The sequence below is a fragment of the Lemur catta genome, chromosome 15 (assembly GCF_020740605.2).
Source record: "Lemur catta isolate mLemCat1 chromosome 15, mLemCat1.pri, whole genome shotgun sequence".
Taxonomy (NCBI): domain Eukaryota; kingdom Metazoa; phylum Chordata; class Mammalia; order Primates; family Lemuridae; genus Lemur; species Lemur catta.
Genome location: NC_059142.1, coordinates 24,573,242 through 24,599,133, shown reverse-complemented (window position 1 = coordinate 24,599,133; position 25,892 = coordinate 24,573,242). Strand labels below are relative to the sequence as shown.

The 25,892-nt window shown below is 38.6% G+C and overlaps 1 protein-coding gene across 7 annotated transcripts in view; it reads left to right on the top strand.

The window, feature by feature from the left end:
* TADA2A (transcriptional adaptor 2A) overlaps nucleotides 1-25,083 on the top strand; it is a 47,625-nt gene extending 22,542 nt beyond the window's left edge. For 5 of the 7 annotated variants that reach the window (XM_045525542.1, XM_045525543.1, XM_045525544.1 and 2 more), the window contains 9 exons: nucleotides 603-675; nucleotides 8,698-8,761; nucleotides 10,334-10,377; nucleotides 14,063-14,173; nucleotides 16,028-16,099; nucleotides 18,479-18,611; nucleotides 19,175-19,218; nucleotides 22,295-22,368; nucleotides 24,214-25,083. In XM_045525542.1, coding sequence (XP_045381498.1) covers nucleotides 603-675; nucleotides 8,698-8,761; nucleotides 10,334-10,377; nucleotides 14,063-14,173; nucleotides 16,028-16,099; nucleotides 18,479-18,611; nucleotides 19,175-19,218; nucleotides 22,295-22,368; nucleotides 24,214-24,399 — 801 coding nt within the window. In that variant the 3' untranslated portion in view covers nucleotides 24,400-25,083. The remainder of the gene's footprint in view (nucleotides 1-602; nucleotides 676-8,697; nucleotides 8,762-10,333; nucleotides 10,378-14,062; nucleotides 14,174-16,027; nucleotides 16,100-18,478; nucleotides 18,612-19,174; nucleotides 19,219-22,294; nucleotides 22,369-24,213) is intronic. The other 2 variants (XM_045525545.1, XM_045525546.1) reach the window with 2 other exon arrangements.
* The last annotated feature ends 809 nt before the right edge of the window (nucleotides 25,084-25,892 follow it).

The following is a 25,892-nucleotide window of genomic DNA, read 5'->3' as shown; positions in this document are numbered from 1 at the left end:
AGTCACAAGTCTCTTGATTTATCATCTGATCTACAACTACAGTGATTGTGGAGATAATTTGAAAATTTAACAAACTACAAGCAATTTTGGTAGCGACACCCAGGTCAGCATTTTGTTCATGACAGGTGATATTGCAGAGCTGCCCCATAGACACTATCCCTACGAATTATCCTCATTGAATAGAATATGAACACATCTACCCATTGAACTGCATAAGCAATATTGGTGGATAAATAGACTTCTCAAAAGGTAGAGGAATTAATGTAGACAGTTTTCTTACCTAAATACCTGAAAGTCTAACCAAAGTTAGATTTTCTTGGAAATGAATAGACTATTTTTAATTTTTAGAACAATACATTTAGCTTCATTCCTGAAGTCATAACTCTTCTCATTTTTTGTTGTCACTACTGCCTGAAAGCCTCTCAGATTTTTCCTATGACTTTGTATTACTTGTGGCAGTATCCTGGCCTTTTACTCTATTGAGCAATTTTTAACAAGTATTTGCTTATGTTGTTTTCTATTTGCTTCTAAAACATGGGTCCTGTAAAGGCATTAATCAAAGATACTGGGTTTGGGGTGGGGACTTTTCTCTCCCCAAACAGGAATTTGATAATTATGCAGAATGGGACTTGAGAGACATTGATTTTGTTGAAGATGACTCGGACATTTTACATGGTAACATTTTATTTTATTAAGTGTTTATTGAGTGCAAACTATTTGATGACACTGTTTTGGGTGCTAGATGAATAAAATATGTCCCCTGCCCTCATGGAATTCAAAATCTATTGGTTAAATTGCTGAGGTTTTACCCTATTGTTGGATTTTAACCACATTGAGTATGATTTATGATGATGGTAAGAGTATCAGTCATATAATAATAGTTGGAAATATCCCATCCCTTGGAGTGTGTGATCTTTTGACTGAGGTAAGCCTACATTAAGGTAATTGGTTAAATGGCCTTCACTTGCCTCCCTAGAGGGAAGGGAATCAGTATGAAGCCTTGAGACTTCAGTAGCAACTGCTGAGGCTAAATGTCCACTATAATTCGTTAACCCAAATTTCCCATAGCAGGGAAAAAGAATGGAAATCCTTTAAGGGTTTTTAGGGCAAAATTGGGCATGTCTTGTTTCTTAGAATTCTTGAATTTTTGGTACTTCTTAATTCTAATCTTTGATTAGCCCCTTAAGGATTTATGTCAACTCTTTTATTCTAAGCTAAGTGGTGAATGCCATAGGGCTGTTAAAAGTAGATGGCTAGACTTTCATTGAGTCCCTTTTTTTCCTTCTTTCCATTTTCAGTGGACTATATAAAATAATCCCCAATATTTTCTTTAATTTCAGTTCAGAAGTGAATATGATGTAATAGATCAATAATGCTTTATTGAAGTCTATATTCCCTAAACAGCATCTTCATTATTTCTGTTAAATTTACATCCTAGGCAGGAAAGGCCAATAAAATACTTGTTGAACTATAAATCAAGTTTTCATATTGTTAGCTGGTATTCTGTCACTAGAAGGGGAACTTGATTCTTCTCTCCATAGTGGAGCTGCCTGGGTATTCGTTACACAAGAAAGAGTCCTCATAAAAATTTTACCTTCAGAATTTTTCTTTACGCATTTCTTGAGTGGGTTGTCTTTGGTTTTTTTAAGGTTTTTTTTTTTTCCCAAAATTTCATTCCTTTTCTTCTCTCCCACACAACTTTAAGGAAAGTCAGAGTGACGTAGATCAAACTAAAAGAGGAAAGCTTAAAAGCACACTACTTTAGCATTCACTAAATCCATTGTATTTGTTCAGTCTTCTGTGTCAATCTCTTTTCAACCCCAGTGACTCACATTGTCGTTTCTCACCTCTTGTGTTGTTCCCTTGACAATGGTGTGCAGATTGCCATTTGGTATTTCTCCTCATACACACCAGTTACAATTAAAATAGTCTTGTTTTCTGGCTTATGTCTTTCTTAGCAGAACACCAGACTACTACATGCAAAAAGGGCAGCTTCATAAATATCATCCTTTTACATATTGTTCAAAAATACCAAACCTTTGAAAATCAAAATCTCTTATGTCAACGATGGCTCAACCATGTAAGGAACTTGCTGAATCACTTCTCTAGGCCCTAATCCAAGGTCTTCATTCTTACATCGTAACATATTTAAGAAACTATAGTAATAGTTGGTATTTAATTTTACCCTTCATTCTTTGTAGAAGCAAGATTTGTAATTCCTTCTGGTACACTTGTGGTCTTTTCTGTAATTAGGTGGAGACAAAAAGGAATAATCAGAAAGAAGCAATTGATTAGCAATTTTTGGTTCAGTTAGCTTTTCAAATGTATAGCATATGTTAAGTATTTGTGCTCTCCCTATAGTTTCTACAACCTTGTAAATTACTGATATTCATTTGAACTGGAACTGAAGCATCAGTTATTAATCCTTATACATAGTAGCATTAACACAACATAAATAATAATTCCCCACCCAGTAGTGAACTATAAGATGTTTAGATAAGTGCTTTTAAAAAGATACCATTTTAAAGAGGTTTGGCAGTACTGGAGATCAAAGGGATGACTTGCTGGTACCACGAGGAGATGCTTTGTTCATGGCTGGGAGTTCTTACAATAGCTCTTCTGGCAGCATGACAATTGCTGCCCCTGAGCAGTCTCTCCCAGAACAATCAGTGAAGTGGACTAGGAGTCCAAGGAAATTCAGGAAGGAATGAGAAGAAGCTTTCTAAGCATACCTGGAACAGAGATTTTGTGAGTATCAGGACACCAATTCGACCTCAGGCTTGGCTTCTGAGTCACTGTGTGATCTTGGGCAAGTCCTTGGAATCTTGCTTGTTCTTCCTTTGTGTCCCCTGCCAGTAAAGAAGAGGTGACACGGATTATTCAGAGAGTGGAAATGTTTCCAATGAAAGATGGTACATAATTGAGATTGGGGTTATTACCATTCCATTATACCATTGTGGTTTTAATATTACTGAGCATTAACAACATTCCATTTATGTTCCCTCACTTATAACTACTGGAAGGAAGCAGACTATTTGGCTGGATTTTGTATTCAGAACCCATTTAGAATATCAGCTGATGCCTCCAAGTCCTTTTCCTCACCCAAAGATTTTGCTTTGATTCATGAAATTTGTCTTAATAATATCGGTTTGCATGGTCCATTATAGATGCCTGAGGTACAATGGAGGGATAATTAATTGCATTCCAGCCATACCAGAAGGCCTTCAGAATGGGCCCCAAAAGGATACTGTGGGTGAAGCCCTGTCCAAGGAAGAAAATAAGGAAGTTCTGGGATCCCTGGCACCTACACATATTACATTGAAATAAGCAGAAAAATTATTGGTTCAGAAAGAGAGATGTAAAAGAGTCATACTTGGAAGTCTTCCTGTCTCATGGTATGTCATGAGATCTCAACGTAGATGTTTAGTGTAGTTGCCTCTTGCTGCCATCTCTTTCCCTGTCTCCTTTCATTTATGAAAATCTTTCCTAAATTTGTAGACTACTCTTTCCCTGACTTTCTCAGAGTCCTCACATTCTGGGTATGACTTCTTGTAGTCATTGTTGTCCCGTAACCCAGGAAAGCAAGGGGTACTACGAGCTGCTCCTATATGTTGGGTCTGTGCTTTAAACACTTCTCAGGGTTTACACATTAGTACAGTTTATTCTCCCTCTACTTGGAAAGCTAATTTCAGGAAGATTTCTCTCCCAGGCATGGATCAGACACACACACACACACACACACACACACACACACACACACACACACACATGCATTTTTCAGAATGTATTTCTGTATTTCTTTGGCCCATATTGTCAGCCTGTAGATCCTTTAACAGTGGCTCAGAGGTCCAGCCTGGTGTCTGTCCCTTTACCTATTGGGAGTGCCCTTCACTTTATAGTGCTCTAGCTATTTTATGCATAGGCCATTTTAGACTTAAATTTTATCATTAATAGTTAATACATAGAGCACTTAACTGTTTGCCAGGTACCATTCTAAGCTGTTCATATTTATGAAGTCATTTAATCCTCATAAAACCCTACAAGTTGGGTATGATTGTCATCCCCATTTTACAGATGAAGAAATTAAACCATGGAAAGGTTAAGTAACTTGCCTGGGATCATCCAGCCAGCAAGTGGTAGATCATCCCTAAGTCTGTTAATACTGAATAATACTTAGTGTCTTTAAAACCTTGAATTTTTGTTGCTGTTTGTTTTTTGTGAGGTTTCACATTTATCTTCTATAGCTTCACCATTTCCTGAGAAGTAGGAATAGATATTTTTCCATTTTAAATTCAGGGAAATGTACAAAGAAGTAATTTGCCTAAGACTTTCTAGTTGCTGACTTTAACCATTAGGTCACATGGGCTTCTTCCTTTCACAGAATTATTTGTGTGCATCTTGGCCAAAAGCTTAGGGGAGAAGTGACTTTTAAAAAGCTTTGCTTCTGGGGAATACCTGAGTCACAAGTTTGGTTGCAGTAGGGATTTTGATTGGCCTCCCTGCAGTTAAGGCCTCTGAGTTGGTTTTCTTGCCAAAGCAAGCAGTAAGTGCCTTCTGTCAAGAAAACAGAAACATGTTGTTAGCTATTTTGAACAATGTTAGAAATACATTGCAGTGGGAAGGAGCTGCCTCTGACTTCTGCCCACTTCTTGAAATATTTTAAGGCTAGCCGTTTGGAAACTATCAGTCCCCAGTGTAATCACAGGGAGGCTATTTGTCCCCCAAAGCTGAGATTTCAGAGGTCTTGTATCAGTGGACAGGTTATGGGTAGTTTTTGTTTGTTTTTAATGATTTCTGGTTCTTTGTTTGCCACCTTGTACAGGAGCTTTCAGTCGCTCTTAGTAGAATGTGAACCGATGATTCTCATTCTTATAATGTCTGCTTTCTCATTTCTATTCTGCCTGCGGTGCTGAGGTCTTCCCTGGGTTATTTCATACAGTTAAGGTCTTGTAATCAGTTGCTGCTCTCTGGGTGTGCTTTATTAAGAAAAGAGATAGCTTCAAATATGAATTTTTCTCTGGGAGAATTCCAGTTCTGCTCCTATATCCTTCTATGTGTTTCTTTCCTTCCCTTTGTTCTCTAGAGCCAGCTGTACAAGTTTAAAACTGCTGAAATGAGCAAGCAGTAGAACCAATTATCAGCAGTATTTATTTGTAGATTTTTTTTGGTAACACGGTCTCTTCAGTTTTTTTCTTTTTTGATTAAGTCATTCCCGCACAAATCTCTGGAAACAACATAATAAAGTTACTGTCTTACAGTAGTTACAGAAATGTTTTGTCAAAATTAGCAGTAATTTCCATGGATCCTCAAAGTATTCCTTTTGTTTTAACTCATCTTATTGGCTAGATAAATGAGATAAGCATATAAAGAGCTTGAAACATGACAAGTACTCAGTATATTTTAGCTATTATTATTACATTTGTTTCCCTTTCTGCCTCGAACTGTTGACTTCCTAACTCTTCCTTTCTCATAAGAAATAGAGTCTACTATAAAACTTGTATTTGGTTATACTTTATGTGAGAGACACTTCCTATCCTCCCTCTTCCTACCCACCCTTCCACCACCTAGGCTTCTAAAGTGCATCTCTACCAGCATAGCATTCTAAAGCTCATCATTCCACAGCAACTGTGTTATAAAACAGTGCCAGGTATGGGGCATTCTATGGCATCTAGACTTTTATATGGAACAACCCTGTAAGTCAAGAAAGATTTCATTTGTATAAAGAGTTGTGCTACCTAAAAGAGTTTGAAAACTGTTCCCTTAAATATTGGCCCTGACAGTATTGAATTATTTTTAGTTTGTAGGCAGTTATAAGAAAAAGTAAACCAATGTTGTTTAAATCTTTGAAGTTGTTAGAAATGAACAAAAAGAATCCATGGTAGTTAATTTTTTTTTTTTTTTGTACTTTTAAAAATACTGCATTCACTCACCTCTCCAGATTATCCATCTAGGACTTTAGTTATTTTTATCTCAGACCTGAGAGAGAATGGCCTGGATAATGTACTCCTGGACATCTCCCAGTGATTGAAGTTACATACATATATAGCACCTCTGCTCATAGCGCGGCATGTAAGATTTTGGTATTGAACCTTCTAAGGATATCCTAAGGGTAGGTAACAGTGAGATGTACAGTAATGAGTTAGTATGGAGTATCCAGAATTTATTTCTGTTATCTAGCCAGGGCTATTATATTGATAGTGCATCAGGATTGTACATTGCTCAGCAACTTTTATTTGCTTTCATGTTATCAATCAGTGATTCTAATGAGCCGTTGTGTTCTGTTCTCTTACTTGATTGATCCCACTTTTCCCCTACCCTAAAATCTAGTTCTAGCCGAAGTGTGGGCTTTGAATTGTACTATGGAGGCATCCTCAGGGATTTCTGCTAGGAGAGATAGCTGGGGATTAGAGTAGAAAGAAGAGGTTCAGCTAGAGCAGATCTGACTTAACCATTCCAAATAAGATTTTATTTGAAAACAAGGCTTAAAACTTACTCTAGTAGAACATATAAATCTGTGCTGATGCATTGCCCCCATGGGATAAACTTGAACTTGGATCTCACATTCTTTGGAAGAGGAATGAGATTATATTCTTGTTTTGAGTTAATCAGCATTCCAGAGGCTCTGGACTTGGATGCTCTAGGCTTTATTTTAGAATTAAGCTTACTGCCTTGAAAGAAGTGATTCTCAGACACAACCAAATTCTTTGCCAAAGGCTGGTGGGTTATTAGAAATTATACTACCTAACATTGAATAACATGTTTTAGTTTTTCAGAGGACACATGGCAAGTCATTGTGTTCTCTAGAGCCTCTTTCTTCTGCAAACACATTCAGTAATTAAAACACCCCAAACTCTCAACTTACACAAAGTTTAAGGAGATAACCAGTTATTAAGATAGTTCTAGAATCTACTTCAGTCATTAAATCTTAAGGTGCTTTCAGAATCCATAGATGAGAAGAATGGTTTCATGTAGCATAGTGTTAAATTATGTATTACTCATATTTTCTTCTAGTGTTGTTAATAACTGGTCATTTCTTAACCTTAGAGGTCTTCCAACCAAAAAAAGCCTGTGGGAGTTTTTTGCTTCTGAGGTATTTTTAAAATATACATTTCATTTTCAGTTAAGCCAGATTTAGAATATAGGACTAACACAGAGAAAGTAACATGGTAGACTGTTTCAGTGTTTTTCCTGCTCAAGGCTCTAGAACCAGACTGCCTAGGTTTGGATCTCTGCTCTGTGCTTAGCAGCTGTGTGATCTTGAGCAGTTTGTTTTGTGCACATGGTGTATAGGGCATGTGAGGGATTGATAGGAAACAAGAATAGAAAGGTAGGCATAATCAAGACAGAGGGTCTTATATAACATGTAAGAGTTTGAACTCCTGAAAGTGGATGGGAAGCCACTGAAGAATTATAAATAGGGAATTATACCATAAAATTGTGCTTTAAAATATTACTCTGGTACCATCTGCAGGAGGTGAATTGGAGTGAGGCAAGAATGGAGTAAGAGAGTAATGATGCCTGTCTTATAAGATGGCATCAGGATGACAGGGAAGACAAGATGCCGGAGCTAAGGAATAGGATTAGGGATGAAGATATGAATTTGAGAGAGATTTGACTGTTCAGTACAGTATAGATAAGACTCATTGACTGACTAGATAGAGAGGAGGAGGGAAAAGTTCAGGTTGGTTTCTGTCTTGGACAATTAGCTTTGCTAGGATGCTATTAGCCAAGATAAGAGTTATAGAGGATGAGAAAGGGATAGAATACAAGTTTGCATTGAGTAGAGATAGTCAATAAGAACTGGAACTTGAAGATGTCTGAGTTTGAGATTTTATGTATAGATAGATAGATAATATTTGAAACCATAGAAATGGATGAGTTTCTAGGAATAAAGTGAGGGATGAAAAGAGAAATGAGAGAAGAACCTTTAGGAACTGAAGATGGAAAAAGAGTGGCTATGGAAAGAATGAACCAGAACTATTGTATTGATTTAAACTTTTGCTATTCGTGGCCTCTTTTCTCCTTATTCCCAGTGTCTTTAACATGAAACTAAAGCCAGGAAAGGATTGGGACATGAGCAACCAAGTAGGGCATGGCTTTTACATTGGTTAGTCTACTTAATGGAACTTTTCATGATAGAATGCAAAACCCAACACCCTAAACAGTTGCTGCTCCCCAACTGAAAACACCTCCTCCGGGAAACTATCTACACTGCACCTTTATTCACGTTAGTCTTATCTTGACATTGTCTCTTTTGTTTACTCCTGTGCAGTTATAACTACAATCAATATTCATTTTTATGACTACTCTAATAGATGTATTACTGAAGTTCAGAGATTCACTGTATGTAGTAATAATATACATAACAATGTCCAAAAGAAATGTTTAGTAGGAAGCAGAAATGATAATCTACAGAGTAACACTATAAAATATATACATGGGGCAAAGAATTGCATTATAATCTACTGATGAGAGAAATTCAGTATGCTAAGATATTTTTAATGTTTCTAATAGATAGGTTTTCTATTTTTATTATGTTTTCTGATTCTCTGGTTGAATAGACAATGTTTTCTAGACAGTGAGCGTGGAATAGTTAGTAGTATGAGGTTTAGAGTTTGGGTAAAAGTTTTTTCTTTCTTGGCTTTATTTATACTATTTATATATATTTATTATTTATATGTACTTATTTATTTATAGCTCTGAAGATGGCTGTGGTTGATATCTATCATTCTAGGTTAAAGGAGAGACAAAGACGGAAAAAGTAAGTGTAGAAAACCATCCTGCTTCTTTCAGGTTTGGAATATTGACCACATACAGTCCATGAGAACGTTCCACCTGTGGCTCATCTTGTGACCTCAGGGAGGACACTTACCCTCCTTAGGCCTTAAATTTTCCGTCCTTCAAGTGAAGATAATAATTCTTGTCTTGTTTTTAATTTCTTCCATCTTTATTCTTTGTTGATGTTATGATCAATGAAGAATAATATGAATACACAGTTTTAAGCTCTTTGAAAAAAGCAACAAGATAAATTCAAGGTGTTATGCTTTTTAATGCTCTCATTATAATTGCTCACTTTTTTCAAGAAGTCTTTCATCTAAAAGGATCTCAAAGAAATCCTAAACAAGTTTCAGGCACTCTGGTTATTCCTTTTCTTTGTAACAGATAAAAAAAAAAAACATTCAGACATAGAAATTATGGATCTCAGATCCCTGTTGAATTATAGAGACTTTAACAGTTCAGAGAGGGGCGTGCAGAGGGTATGACTGTGTGTGTGTGTGTGTGTGTGTGTGTGTGTGTGTACGTGTAGGTATATACGTTACTGTGGTGTTACTAACCGTAGACACAATGGTATCTCAGCAATAAAAAGGAGAGAAGCTGGGTATGGTGGTGCATACACACAGTCCCAACTGCCTAGGAGGCTGATGCTGGAGGATTGCTCGATCCCAGGAATTTGAGGCTGCAGTGAGCCATGATTGTGCTACTGCACTCCAAAGCCTGGGCAAGAGTGAGAACCGTCTCTTAAAAAAAAAAAGTTAAAGAAAAAGGAGAGAGACTTGGGAAGCACTCTTATAGAACCAAGATATGATCTAAAGTAAAACTTATTCTCTGTGTCTGGAGTTAGCTTCCATAAAGTACTAAAGCTTACCCAGTTGCTCTTGTGAGAAGCTTCATTGCTAGTCATGAATTCCTTTGGTATAAATCAGAGGTTCCAGACATAAAACCCTGCATGGTTTACTTAAATTTTATTTTGCTTAAAACACACAATTAGAGCCAGGAGAGTATTGTAGAACTCAATTGTTGAGGTTGCTATTAGATCTTTGTTTATGATGCCCTTCCATTAAATATGCACAATATACATTTATTTTTAATAGCTTCAGAGTGTTGTGTGGATGCAGACTTGTGTTGAATGTGTGATGATGGTGCCCTTTTATGGTTAGCAGATTTCTCCTTAAATGGCTGTTCTCTATCATTTCCACAAGCTGAGTAGATTAATTTTGTGGCATGGACACAAATTCCCTTTTGTTTCATCTTAAGTGACCACATGTTTTTCAGTATTTGCGAGTGGTCATTGATTCATTCATTCATCCAGCAATTAGTTATTGAGCATCTACTGTGCGCACGGAGAGAAAAAACCGGTGATACTTGAGAGCCTAAAACTGTGTTAGTGATTCATTGACCTACAGAAGTTTGTGGGACTGACTTCTTTGGACCTCAGTATTCCAACCTCACCAGTTGGGTGTGTTCAGGATGTCTAATAAAAGCTGCATGTGGAAAACATTATTAAATGTGAAGTTAATTCTAATACACAGTTTATTGTGGTGTTTTATTCTAGAATTATAAGAGACCATGGATTAATCAACCTTAGAAAGTTTCAGTGTAAGTATTAGCAGTGTTCTCTATTTTACAGTTTCTTCCAATGTTTTTGAATAGTTTTAAATAAATCATTTATGGGAGTAGTTCCTTTTTTTTTTTTTTTTTTTTGAGACAGAGTCTCACTCTGTTGCCCGGGCTAGAGCCATGGCGTCAGCCTAGCTCACAGCAACCTCAAACTCCTGGGCTCAAGCAATCCTACTGCCTCAGCTTCCCGAGTAGCTGGGACTACAGGCATGCGCCACCATGCCCAACTAATTTTTTCTATATGTTTTTAGATGTCCAGCTAATTTCTTTCTATTTTTTTAGTAGGACAGAGTTTTGCTCTTGCTCAGGTTGGTCTCAAACTCCTGAGCTCAAATGATCTGCCTGCCTTGGCCTCCCAGAGTGCTAGGATTACAGGCGTGAGCCACCTCGCCCAGTCGGCAGTAGTTCTTAATCCAAGTTGCACATTGGTATCATCTAGGAAAATTTTTAAAAATCTGATGCCTGAGCATGGCCCCGGACTAATTAAGTCAGAATCTCTGGGGTTGGAGCTAAAGTATCTGTATTTTTTTAAGGTCTTTAAGGTGATTCTGATCGCTAGTGAGAGCTTACTATTAATTTGTCATCAACAGCACTTGTGTGAGAATTGTATTTTAAAAATTAGGGCCAGGTGAGGTGGCTCACACCTGTAATCCTAGTACTCTGGGAGGCTGAGATGGGAGGATTGCTTCAGGTCAGGAGTTTGAGACCAGCCTGAACAAGAGTGAGACTCTGTCTCTATTAAAAATAGAAAAATTACCTGGGTGTCGTGTCATGGCATGTGCCTGTAATACCAACTACTTGGAGGCTGAGGCGGAGGATCACTTGAGCCCAAGAGTTTCAGGTTGCAATCAGTGTAGCTGTAGTGAGCTACAGTACACTCTACACAGGGCAATAGAGTGAGACTTTATCTCAAAAAATAAAATAAAATAAGGGCTGGCTGTGGTGGTTCACACCTGTAATCACAGCACTTTGGGAGGCTGAAGTGGGAGGATCACTTGAGGCCAGGAATTTCAGACCAGCCTGGGCAATATAGCAAGACCCTGTTTCTGTAACAAATAAAATAATTTGCCAGGTATGGTGGTGTGTACCGGTAGTGCTTGCTGCTCGGGAGGTTGAGGCAAGAGGATGGCTTGAGGCCAGGCGTTTAAGGCCAAAGTGAGTTATGATCATGCCACTGAACTCCAGCCTGTGTAACAGAGCAAGACCCTGTCTCTAAACAACAATAACAACAAAAATTCTGAAGCCAAAATAAAAAAAGTAAAAATAAGTATAGTAATTACAGCATGAATATTAATAGATCCTTTTCTGGATAGAGTCATGTTTTACATGTGTTAAACATATAACCTTGATCTTCAGGTTGTAAAAATATTTTGTAGAAAAATCAACAGAAAGCGATACCCTTATTTTGCATAGTGGTAGACAAAGAAAATAAAATAAATGACATTTAACATTGTATGATGGTGATAAAAAACATATAATGATTTTTAAATGAATGCTAACTATGACTTTACTCTTTACAATACTGGAGATACCTAAGCAGGGCAGAAAAAGGCCCTGTACTTTTTCTTCTACAATGTAGACTCTGTTCCACAAATAAGAATGGTAATAATAATTGTGCTTTTTATATAAAAATCTTTATACTAGTGTGTCATAATACTTTTTTTGGTAAAAGTACCATTTTGTAAAATGGTTATTGTAGAAAACATCCCAATAGATAAAATCATATAGGGGTATCTCTTTGACACTCTGTGATACTGTCAGAGAGGTTAAGTGTCTTTTCAATCTAAATAGAAATCTATATTTAGGTTTTAAAAAATGTAGCTATGATAGTAAGTAATTCACATTATATGTCCTTTATTTTTTTGCTTTATATTACATATTTTTCAAATTATGGTGTTTTGATGTCATTTTTAATAGTTACATAATGTATACTTTTAATAGTTATACAATATGTTGTGTATATCTAGATGTATAATAATGTGCTTACCCCATCTTTTATTTTTAGATATTTAGCTTGTTTTCATTTTTTAAAATGATAATATACACAATACTGTGATGAACTTCTTTGTGAATAAAACTTTGTCTATATTTAGGGTTTTTTTAAAGGCAGATTTTTAGAAGTGGGATTAATAGGTCAAAAAGTATAATTATTAAAAATTCTTGATGCATGCTGCCAGATTGCTTTCCAAAAAATGGTTGTATCAGTTTATATTCCTTGTAGCAGTGTATGAGACTGCCTATTTAACCCCATCCTCATCAAGATCTATGGATTTGCAAAAATAATTCAGGATCAGATTTCCCTCGTCCTTTCTATAGACAGTAGTTGGTCATATTCAGGCAGCCCTAATTGTAGGTTCTCTATCTGAATTCCTGGTTTTTCCGTAGCAGTTAGTTGGGTTTTGACCTTTATTCTTAGTAGACATTGAATCTTGCATGAATTCTATTTTCAAGTGGTAGAGAGAGGTCAGTTTGTCTTCATTATTCTATTAACTGTGTTTTTTCCAAGTATAGGGCTGAGGAGGAGTTCTGTTGCATCTGAGAATGTAGATTAAGTTGTAGAAGTAGCATGTGCAATGTGGTTTCAGAGGTTTTCAATTGCCATTATACTGAATGTACAAGTTATCATAATATGGTAGGCCAGGGTTTTTTTCCTTCAAATTTAAAAATTTTACTCCATATTCTTCTGTGTTATCCCTTGGGGGTGGGAGGGAGGTTGTAGTGAAAATAATCTGTGGCTGCTCATTAAATCAGCTCCTATAGTTTGTAGCTAAGAATGTCACCTGCAAGGAAAGACTGAAAGGAGGACTTAATTTAAATAACCATCACAAGTGAAAGCCTGTATCTTTAGTCCCAAGAGTAGATAGAACTAACCTAGTTACTACTGATTTTCACATTGAAATGACCAAGTAACAGTTTAAGAGTTCCTGGCCACTCCACCATACCAGTTACTGTTAGTCAGTTTTACTCCCCATCTTTTTGCAGATACCCCTTTTGATTAGAAGTTTGGTCAATAGTGATCCCCAGAGTTGCTGGCCCTGGCTACCCTGTATGTATGACCATTTACTTGCATGATAGTTGTCAAATATACCTTCAGTAGTAAATTAAGTTGTAATACTTAATTTAGTTTAGAGAAAGGAAAAATGACCCATATGGAGAATAAAGAAATATATACCTCATTTGAGGATGTATAGGTGGGGAGAAGATTTCAGGTGGGACATGCAAGAGGTTACACACTTTTTCCCTGCTAATCTACCTGTTCTAGATGGATTATTGTGTCCCTAATTTCCTTGTTTTCCTGTAGGAGTTAATACCATAAATTTTGGCCAACATTGTTCCTAAGAATGCAAGCTCTGCCTTTAATTGTCTTTTCCATTGCAGCCAGCAGTTCCTGCCCCTGAACAGATTAAAAGACAATGAGGTGTAGGAGATTAGTAGTTGCTCATTAGCTGAGATGATCTCCAGTGATAACAACATCCCTGTGGGATAGTTGCTGTGATGCTGTTACCATTATGATTAGTGTTTTACATTCTTGGCTTTCCTGTTTGCTTCCTGTCATGGGTAAGTTAGTCATGTAAGGTTAGGAATAATGTCCTTTCAGAAACATGCAGAAAACTTAGTGATTCTTCATTTTTCATGACATGGTTGTGTTTTACTTTATCTGTAGTAATGGAACGGCGCTATCCCAAGGAGGTCCAAGACCTTTATGAAACAATGAGGCGATTTGCAAGGATTGTGGGGCCAGTGGAACATGATAAGTTCATTGAAAGCCATGCACGTGGGTGGTTTTTGAACCTTAAGCAAGTATTTATGTGTGTGTATGTGTGTATGTTTGTGTATTTATATAAATGGGAGAGATAATGGTGTGTTTTGTGTGAAGTTATGTAAATAAATAAATGGATATTCCTGTCTTTGTTCCCCTTTATTACCATGCTATAAATTTGGGACTGTGGAGGTGGGAGGAAAGAGGTTAAAAAGCCTAGTGGCTTTCTTTTTCCTCAGATAAACAGCAGTTTAGTTGTTTCTCTCCCTATTTTTTATGATGGGAATTTTGAAATATATATGGAAGTAGAGATAATAATATAATGAGCCCCCATGAATCCATCACCCAGCTTCAGCAGTTATCATCACATGGCCAGTCTGATTTCATCTTTACCACCCACTCCCCTTCTTTCCTGCCATCAACTGGATTATTTTGAAGCAAATCCAAAACATCATATTATTTTGTTCACAAATACTTTACTATTAAAACTAGTTTTAAAAATGAGGCCGAGTTGGATGACTCATGGAGACAGTACCTCCATCATTCTCTTGTCTTTCTCTGGTATTCCTGAGAGAGCTTTACCTGTTACCATTTGATTTCTCACTATAAAAAATTAAAGTTGTTATGGCAGTAAGGCCTAGACTTTAAAACAGTCTGGACTTGGTGGCTTATTCTGTACTTTCCATCATAAAATTTGTGCATTTGGCTCCAAAGTTTAGTTTTGGGAAGGTAATTTACCAAGTCTCTTATCCTGTCTTCATCATGTGAATATTTCTTACATAGCATTGTGGGCATTTATCTGAGCCAGGTTTGTTGTCCTCACCAAATACCTTGTTTGGTTGGCATTCTTGTGTGGTTTGTACTGGGTGACTGATCCTTTACTTCTTGTCCCAGTTTGTCTCATCCCTGGTTTATGTGTCACTCCAAAGAACTATACTCGGTGGATTGTCCAGGCTCTTCCTTCATTCTTTGTTTCAAAAGCACCCAAATTTAAATGTTTTATCACATAATAACCCAAGCAGTACAACCTGATCTGTGTGCCCAAAGGAGGCAGAAACCTTTGGTTTATACAATGCTCTTTTGTCCCTATAGGAAAAAAGCTGTAAAGAAACTACCTGGGGCTTGAGCACAGAGTTTTTGTCCTTCTCATGCATCAGGGCCACATCACATAATATCAGAGACAAGTTTTACAAAAGAACTTGGTCATGTGGGTAGAACTTTTAACAGGGGATTTAGGTAGAGCAGGGAAACTTGGTTGTTTAAAAAATTATCCTGGCCGGGTACGGTGGCTCATGCCTGTAATCCTAGCACTCTGGGAGGCCAAGGAGGGAGGATCGCTCAAGGTCAGGAGTTCGAGACCAGCCTGAGCAAGAGCAAGACTCCGTCTCTACCAAAAATAGAAAGAAATTATCTGGACAACTAAAAATACACATAGAAAAAATTAGCTGGGCATGGTGGCGCATGCCTGTAGTCCCAGCTACTCGGGAGGCTGAGGCAGAAGGATTGCTTAAGCCTAGGAGTTTGAGGTTGCTGTGAGCTAGGCTGATACCACGGCACTCTAGCCAGGGCAACAGAGCGAGACTGTGTCTTAAAAAAAAAAAAAAAAAATTCATTACTTTTTGTAGACAAATTAACTCAGCCATTTCACTAAGTTTTCTAGGAGACAATTCCAGCTGCTGCCTCTGGAGATAGCATCTGGAAGACAGCTGGAGTAGGTTTCAGTTTGTGGGTTACCAACAATAGGATTCCCTAAATGAAATTACCAAGTCTTTTATATAAGGCAGAATTACTGAAAATACTCATATCAAAAGTGCTCGTTGATGTTGATTTTGTTTTTCCAATTTTTTTCCTTCTTTTTGGGGAAAACAGTGGAATTTGAACTCCGGAGGGAAATCAAGAGGCTTCAGGAATATAGGACAGCAGGCATTACCAATTTTTGTAGTAAGTATGCTTTAGCTACGTACTGTATCAGAGGGCAAGTGTCTTCCAAACGCATAGAGGAAGTCTCTGAGTTGTTGTGAATTTTTTTACAATAAGCTTTCCTTTTCAAAATGTTTTTAATCTTTAATGTTTCATCTATTTAATCCCTATAAATACCTTTATGTAGGTCATCTGAGCTAGAATAAAAGTTATGAGACAAAGAAGAGAGAGGTACTGCTTTAGATTTAAGGTTCTGCTGTGGCTCCTAAAAAAAAAAAAAGTTTTGTATACCAGGTTTTAGTGTCAGCCCTTTTAAATTTAGTGATGCGTGGTCTTATCATTTTTATAAAATAACCAACTTTCACCTGGCTCTAGGTGCTTGCATCCCAGTTACCTGAGGTAGTGGTAATAATTATAGTAATAGCTGCTAATATCTATCAGATGTTTACCATGCACCAGGCCCTGTGGTAAGCATTTCACCTGGATCATGTCATTGAATTCTCATGACAAATTCATGAGGTACTGTTAGCTCCATTTAATGAAGAAACTAAGGTATAACGAGCTTGAAGAGCTAGTTAGTAGTAGAGCCAGGTCATAAAGGAAGGCACTATATTATAGTAGCTGAGAGCTTGGGGTCTAGACTTAGATAGCTTGGGTTTATATTCTGGCTTCCCTGTTTACCAGCTCTGTGATTCTATGCAAGTTTCAATTTTCCAAGTCTCTTAGAGTTAGTGTGAGGATTAGCGATGGTGTGTGAAAACATAGCATAGTACCTGGTATACAATAAATCCTCAATAAATGGCAGTTTCTGTTGTTTTGCTGTTATTGTTGGAATGATCTCTAGCATTCCCTCCTTCCTATTTGAAGTCTTTCTGACTTACTTCCCACAAGAAATAACTGTGCTTCTTAACACAGCCCTATGAATGTAAGTTCAGCCTACTATAATGGTTCTTTATTTTTAACAGTGGAAACTGTTTTTGAAATGGAATTTTATGTGAAGCCCCAATCTACAAATAAGAAAAAAGTGGAATTACTTTCATTGAAGTTTGATGGTTCAAGTTACGTGTAGAGAATGGGACCACCAGTATTTGGCAGTGCCCTTTCTCTTTACATTAACGCCTGAGGTATTTCCCTAGTATCCTGGGGCTCTGTGGAACATATTTTGAAACTCACTGGCATAATATTTTAGAATCTGTATACCTTTGTTAACATGTAGAAAACACCATGCCACTCTTCTGTTGAGCAAATGCGTATAGAGACACTGATAATTTTGGTTACTAACATTTATTGTCTCTGGGAAATAGTGAAGAGAAGTAGTACTGGTCAAAGATAACTTCTTAAAAAAATTCTAATTGGTTTTTAAGGCCATATGCTTATAGTACTTGTGTGACTTAGAAAGATGTATAGAAAAAAACAGAACAGGAACAAATATGACAGTAGTAAAAGTTAGTTACTTTTTTGAGGGTGGAAATATGAATGACTTTTATTTTCTTTGTATTCTTCTGTTTTCTCCAAAATTTCTTTCTTTCTTTCTTTAAGAGCTACAGTCTCACTCTGTTACCCAGGCTGGAGAGCAGTGACACAGTCATAGCTCACCGCAGCCTTGAACTCCTGGGCTCAAGCAATTCTCCTGCCTCAGCCTCCTGAGTAGCAGGGGCTACAGGTGTGCATTACCATACCTGGTCCCAAATTTCTTTTTTCTTTTCTTTTCTCTTCTTTTTGAGACAGAGTCTTACTCTGTTGCCCCAGGGTAGACTGCAGTGGAATCATCATAGCTTATTGCAACTTCAAACTCCTGGGCTCAAATGATGCCCCTGCCTCAGCCTCCCAAGTAGCTGGGATTACAGGTGCCTGCCACCACTCCCAGCTAATTTTTTTCTATTTTTGGTAGAGACGGGGTTTTGCAGTTGCTTAGGCTGGTCTTGAATGCCTGACCTCAAGCGATCCTCCTGCCTCAGGCTCCCAGGGTGTTAGGATTACAGACATGAGCCACTGTGCCTGGCCATGGCCGCAGATTTCTTAAAGATAGAAAAAGAATAAAAATATTTAGTGTTAAGAAAGGGATTTCAGGTGGGTACAGTGGCTCACACCTGTTATCATAGCATTTTGGGAGGCCAAGGTGGGAGGATTGGCTTGAGCCCAGGAGTTCGAAGTTGCAGTGAGCTATAGTGGTGCCACTGTACTCTGGCCCAAGTGACAGAGTGAGACCCTGTCTCAGAATAAATAAAAAGGAGGGGGGTTTCAGACTAGGGGAAATCTACTTTGCTCTTGGAAAAATAACTATGGGAAAGCAGCTTTGCAAAGGAAACCAAAAAAAGACAAACTGTTTGTTGGTCAGTTAGGAAGCCCTTCAGTTCTGCTGCACTGTCATTGCAGTCACAGTGTTTTCTACATCTCTAGGTGCTAGAACCTATGATCACCTCAAGAAGACGAGAGAGGAAGAGCGCCTTAAACGCACCATGCTCTCTGAAGTTCTCCAGTATATCCAGGACAGTAGTGCTTGCCAGCAGTGGCTCCGCCGGCAAGCTGACATGTGAGTAATTAGTCTAGGGTGAAGGAGGCACTCCTTCCAGGATGCTTTGGCCTTCACATGTATTTTTGGACACTTATGTGGGCATCCTAAATGGCAGAGTAATAATAGTTAGGTAGCTGGAAGAATTCAGAAAGAACTCAGAAACAGTGTGGTACTGACAATTTTGAGAGACATAACTGGCCTCCTATAATCTTATTTTACTACTTTGATCTTACTTTTAAAAATTAGTGAATTCCCCCCAGCCTCCCACCCATGCCTTCTCTCCCTTTCCATATCTACAGGTATGATTTTCAATGGAGAATCATGTTCCTGTCCCTTCCGCATGAACGGTGTCAGTGGTGTTCCAGGTTATAAGCTTATCTTAATAAATCTGAGGAATTTTTTTTCCTCAGAACAGATTTTCTTTCCAGGTCAGTATAGTGAGATATCCTATAAAGTATAGTGCTGTCTCTCATTACATCTCTTCAAAGTGACTCTCCTGGTAAATGGCACCCAGTCCCACAGGGCCTTTTGGAAATTGCTTTCTCTGATATGACCTAAGTTCACATTCTTCTTTGTTGTAGTGATTCTGGCCTGAGTCCTTCCATTCCACTGGCTTCGAATTCAGGTAATTATTTCTCAGGCCAGAGCAAGTCCTAATTGTGAAGTTTGCATTCTAAGGGATATGGTGAGCCCCCAATCCTTCTCCCTCTGTGGGAGGAGGGAGCATTGGCAGAGTAATGGTAATCAAGGGTTACCCCAGAGTATAAACATCAGCACATTTTCAGAATCTTCATGGCCAGACGGGGACTATCCTCAGAGTGAGAGACAGAGGAAGAAAGAACTCCAGAGAGATAGCATCTTTATTTTACTTATGTTCGTGAGCAGGTAGTTTATTGCAAGTTGTATGTACCACAAATTTTGAGATTTGTCTTGCCAGGAGATAAATTAAAAGCTTTTTATCTAATATGAGCAAAGAAGCATGTTACTTACTTGTCTGAAACCCAGAAGATTTCTTTATAAGTTTGGAGACCTAAGGTATTTCTGTTTCTTAGCTTTACCTCCTTGGGTCTGTCCTATTTTGAAATTAGTTTACAGAGCATGATTAAGCTATATGCTATCTGATGATCCTTGGTGATTGATAATCAATGACATTTGGAGAGGTATTAATTATAAAGCTTGAACCAAGATTGTGGTGTTTCTTTGCCTGGTCTCTTGGTTATCATTCACTCCTCCATAGGATAGATTAGCCATTTCTCCTAATCAGAACATACAGACCACTCCACTGATGAGGGATGGAGTAGTCCAAAAGTGACCTATTTACCATTTCACCATTCTTTGGCAGCTTGGAACAGACCTTATAAAGTCTCTCAGTAGATTGAGGATCCAGATAGGGCTCAGATAAGGCCACTCTTAGAATGATAATTTTTTTTCCTTTATTGCTTTGTTTCCAGCAATTATTTCTTTTTTTTTTTGAGACAGAGTCTCACTTTGTTGCCTGGGCTAGAGTGAGTGCCGTGGCGTCAGCCTAGCTCACAGCAACCTCAAACTCTTGGGCTTAAACGATCCTACTGCCTCAGCCTCCCCAGTAGCTGGGACTACAGGCATGCGCCACCATGCCCAGCTAATTTTTTTCTATATATAGATTTTTAGCTGTCCAAATCATTTCTTTCTATTTTTGGTAGAGATGGGGTCTCACTCTTGCTCAGGCTTGTCTCGAACTCCTGACCTTGAGCGATCCACTGGCCTGGGCCTCCCGGAGGGCTAGGATTACAGGTGTGAGCCACCGCACCCGGCCTTTTTTTTTTTTTTTTTTTTTTGAGACAGAGTCTCACTTTGTTTACCAGGCTACAGTGAGTGTCATGGCATCAGCCTAGCTGACAGCAACTTCAAACTCCTGGGCTCAAGCAATCCTCCTCCCTCAGCCTCCTGAGTAGCTGGGACTATAGGCATGAGCACCACGCCTGGCTAATTTTTTCTATTTTTTTAGTAGAGATGTTGGAATCTCGCTCTTGCTCAGGCTGGTCTCAAACTCATGAGCTCAAGTGATCCTCCCGCTTTGACCTCCCCAAGTGCTAGGATTATAGGCGTGAGCCACCGCACCCAGCCCAGCAATTATTTCTTAATACTTAAGGGAGAAAAGGGAACCTTTTAGGGAGTAGCCAAAACAGTGAAATCCAAGTTTTATTTTATAAGTTTTTTATTTCCAACTCCTCCCCAAATCTAAATACAGAAATACAAATAAGTTAATACTGGCTAATTAAAATGAAGGAACTGGCTAATGAACTTGATTGTGCAGCTTTGGCATTTGTGTTTTCTGAGCCATCTACACTTGCTTATTCATTGTTTCTTCCTAGGCTGGTGTTAGCCTTCTTCACCCCTTACATTTAGGTTGAGGAGACTGCTTATTCTCCTTTATGCTCTGAGTTGCCCCTAAGGCAATGAAACACGAGAAGCCTGGCATCACTGATTGTAGCCTAGTCACTGGTGACTTTTGTGAGGCACCAAATGATTTTATGTCTCTTTTTGAACATTTAGGGTAAGCCCTTATCTCCTTTGCTGATATTATAGAAAAGCCTGTTTTCCAACAGAGCAGCTTATTATGGTCCCTCCTGTTTCTCCGCCCCACCCAAAAAGCAACCTCCATAAAACTTCTACGTTTTCTTTTGTTTAACTCAGTCCATCCATCCCTAACTGAACTGTAATCCCAAATATATATTCAAAACAAAACCAAAAAAATTTTGCACAACAGGCTTCCCATCCTGACCAGTGACCTCCTGCCTGGGTTTATTTCTCAGGTATGTGAGTTGACCTCAGCCCCTGCTTTGCTATATAATGGCTCATTGTTCCTGTGTGTGGATCTTTCAGGTAAACAGGGCTACTTTGGAAGGAACAGATATTCCCTCACATAATAAATAAGAAGAGCCTTTTGCTGGCCTAACAGTCTGCCTTTGATCTGAAGGCACATAGTACTTGGTTAATTACCATGTTTGCCTTGTACTGCTGGCAGAGTGGTGAGGATTAGGGAATGTCTCTCTTGCAGAGTTGTTATTTCCATTCATCAGCTGTCAAGGCAGGCAGCGTATAACCTTTCTTAACTGGATGACATCTGGGTTTCAAATTTTATAGTCTCCTATGTGGTTGGGAAGAAATAGGTGATAACTACTGTGGTAAGTAGTTATATTTGATGCTAAGGTATATGTGATAGTATATGTATTTTAGCAGTTTTAGGTAATTCATGTGCCCTGAATTATCTGTTCAGCTGAGGTCAGCTCACATACCTGAGAAATAAACCCAAGTAGGAGGTCACTGGTCAGGATGGGAAGCTTGTTGTGCAAAATTTTTTTGGTTTTGTTTTGAATATATATTTAGGATTACTGTTCAGTTGGGGATGGATGGGCTGAGTTAAACAAAAGAAAACGTAGAAGTTTTATAGAGGTTGCTTTTTAGGTGAGGCAGAGAAATGGGAGGGACCTGAATTATCTATTGAGGGCACATAAATTACCATTTTTATTTTTAAGTAAATGTTAGGGTGCCCATGTTGCTAGCTAAACAGGCCTGAGGGGATGAGGTGAGATTTCCTACAGCTGGATATAGTGATTTTATACCTGGCAGGCCTGGCTGCACTGAACTGTTTTATACTTTACACCTGAGGAATTGTGAACTCCTGTGAAATCTATGCCCTTTTCTATCTGTATCTATAGGTAGACGGAGCGCACCACCCTTGAACCTCACTGGCCTCCCTGGCACGGAGAAGCTGAATGAAAAAGAAAAGGAGGTAACAAAAAGGAGGAAGACTAGAGGAAAGAGAAGAGGGGCTGATTATTCATTGAGTTGTCATTACAAATCCACTATATAATCAAACCTGTTTTGCTCCATTTATCTAACATACATACAGCTCTGGTGTATCCTGGAAGTAAAAGAGCTAAAGAGCCAACTCTTCCTTGTCACCCTGCCATGATTCCTCTTTTGGGGAAGTAACATGTGATGTGTAAATTAAATAATGACAGCTATTATTTATTGAGTATTTACCATGTTCTCCTCTATTAGTAAGTACTTTATACATAAATGTAATTTTTTATAAACCTAGAATAGCTTTTACATGAAAATAGATATTTCCTATTAGAATGGTCACTTTGAAAAGTTCTACACTTATTCCAACAATGTAACCGTCACTTAAAACATTTTGATGATTGTCTCCAGAGCATGTTTATAAGCATAAAGAATATCACACATTAATTTTTATTAAAAAAGTGACATGACCTTTTCTTTCCAATTGCAATCATTAGACTTGTCTTCATATTGATTTTAGTTTCTAAAATTTAAATCCAGCCTCATAAGAGTCAGCATCAAGAGTTTTCCCAAAAAATGTGTCATAGCCTCTGAAGTCCATTCTAAAAGAAAAATTCCGGCCGGGCGGTGGCTCACACCTGTAACCCTAGCACTCTGGGAGGCCGAGGCGGGTGGATTGTTTGAGCTCAGGAGTTCAAGACCAGCCTGAGCAAGAGTGAGACCCCATCTCTACTAAAAATAGAAAGAAATTATATGGACAGCTAAAAATAGATATAGAAAAATTAGCCGGGCAGGGTGGCGCATGCCTGTAGTCCCAGCTACTCGGGAGGCTGAGGCAGAAGGATTGCTTAAGCCCAGGAGTTTGAGGTTGCTGTGAGCTTGATGCCACAGCACTCTAGCCCGGGCAACTGAGCGAGACTCTGTCTCAAAAAAAAGAGAAAAATTCCTCTTTTGCTCCTCATTGTTCCTTTTATAATTCCCAAGGTCATTCTCCCCATCTGCCACATCCTGTCATTAGCTCAGGTCAAATAATAAGGACGAATCTTAGTGTAGGAGTCAGCTGAGTCTAACTTTATCCACCAGGAACAGTAAAAATTAGTTTGGGGGTAGAAGGAAATGTATGTTGTCTTTATGTATTGCTGAAAAAGATCACAGGCCAGTCTGGTTCAAATATTGAATGGCCTGGAATTTCAAGCATATTTTTATTCTTACCCACATAATGGTGGCCTCAGACTGCCCATAGCTGGATAATGTGGCAGGTGAACTAGAACTGAGCCAAATTTTCTAGATTTTTAGCGAAGTGGCCTTTTCTTATCAAGGTCTCTATATCTCCTTTCCCTTCAAAGTAGGAAATGTAATCACAAAAACAGGGACTATTGCTTTATGCTGATATTAAATATAATGTGATTCATACTTGGGAATCCAAGTATCTGTGCCCTCCACCCCACCCCCACCCCATGCCCTGTGGCTCTTCCCTGACCATTGGAATAGTGCTGGGCCTCAGTCTGGTTATTTAGTGCTCACCCCCTGAATGAACCCAGCTGCTCCTAGCACATACTTGTATTCCGTAATAAACCCGGACACCTGAGCCAGCCTGCATGTGCTAAAGGCTCTCCCAGCATCACAGCCTGGCTTTCTTCCTGGGTGTCTGTCCTTAGGCAGTATTCTGTCCAGAGAAGAGAAGACTAAATGGAATGTGGTCCAGCCACTCATCAACTCCTATAAATAGTTGGAGGTTGATGTCACATTTAAAAAATTTTTGCTATACCTGACGGATTAAATTATGAGAATGACAGATGTTAATGTTTATTAAATTTACCATGTCTTGCAGCTCTGTCAGATGGTGAGGTTGGTTCCTGGAGCCTATTTAGAATACAAATCTGCTCTTCTGAACGAATGTAACAAGCAAGGAGGCTTGAGACTGGCACAAGCAAGAGCACTCATCAAGATAGACGTGAACAAAACCCGGAAAATCTATGATTTCCTCATCCGAGAAGGATACATCACTAAAGCTTGAGGCTCTAAGGGCTTGGGACCAGAAGTCAGAAGTTTGGAATGTGGTGGGCCAAAGGACCATATGGGCATTCTGGAGAGTTGTTTTTGAGCTGAATTCTCATTGTAAAAAGAGAGGAAGGACAAAGGAAACCTTAAGTTGTATTAATGTCTACTTTCTTTCCACCCTGCTTTAAAACACTCCTGTTGTTGGTATTATGCTACAGAGTTGTGCGCTAGATAAGCTATTATTAAACGTGAGTGGGCATTCATTCCTAACACCTCTTGTAACTAAAAGAACCATAGTACCTCACATCACAGTGCTGGTAGAAATAGAACTAAACCACAGTCTTCAATCCCAGGAGTTCAGCTAAGATCCATGTACTTGCGAGGTAAGTTTGCTGATTATCTGTTTTGCCTTCAAACATTGCAGACAGATTGAAAATAAAGACAAAGGTTTTAGAGCATGAGAAAGCTTTCTCTTTCCTTCTAAGGATTTTTTAAGCTGACAACTTAGGTTTATGAGCAAAGGGAAAGAAAATATCCCCATGATGGTCTTGTCCCAAACTGCGTCTTTAACTAGAGTGTCTGGCTTTGTGCTTGGCAGTCTGGCTGTCTGATCTGCAGTAGACTTTTGAGGAGGTGGTACCAGATATAAAATGTCTCTGTTATTTTTAGAATTAATGGATTAAAATGTTTTGCTGTTTAATTTGTGGGTGTGTCAAATATTCTGGTAACTAAAGCACACTTAAAGTGTTGGATGCTGGCCCCATCATGCTGCACTGTCTTGGCTAATGTGTGTCCTAAACTCACCCTGTTCTTACCCTGGGTTGCCCGGGATACCAAGCCCCTGAGGATGGAGATGATGCAACTAACCTCAGCTTTGCTTTGACTGAGACCTGAACCCTAATTTCTCAATGGTGAAAAGCTAGCCCTGCAATAAAAGCTGCTTTTAAAACAAGACATGAAGCAGCTTCACATATGGGACTCACTAAATATGAGGGTGAGTAGCCCCACCACATCTGAAACTTGGTCCTCAAACCTTTCTGCAGAATAAGAAGCCAGACTCATAGTCTTGGTTATCTCATTTATGTTAGAAGCAAAGTTGTGTATAGAAATAACTTCATCGGAATCTGCACAAATCACATCCAATAGCTGACTGATTCTTTAATTCCTTCTGCATTCAAACATCTAATTAAAATATTGTGTGTTGTTGGAAGCATCTGCTCAAACTTTCGATTGATGTAAATATGCATGCAGCTTGCTAATAGACTTCATCTAGGGGATGAGAAATGGAAAAAGACATTCTCAGAATCTGAGGGTTCAAATAGAGGACTTTGATTCTTTAAAAAGGATGTCTTGTGGAAATGGTCTCTTTTCTTTGCATAGTGATATATCTCTTAGAAAACGTATTTCACCATGACCATCACCCCTAGTTGGTTATGAAGGGATTGCTTCTTATCCTGAAATGTAATTCCTGTTCTGGAAATTTGGTGTGCATTAGCCACGAGTGTCAGG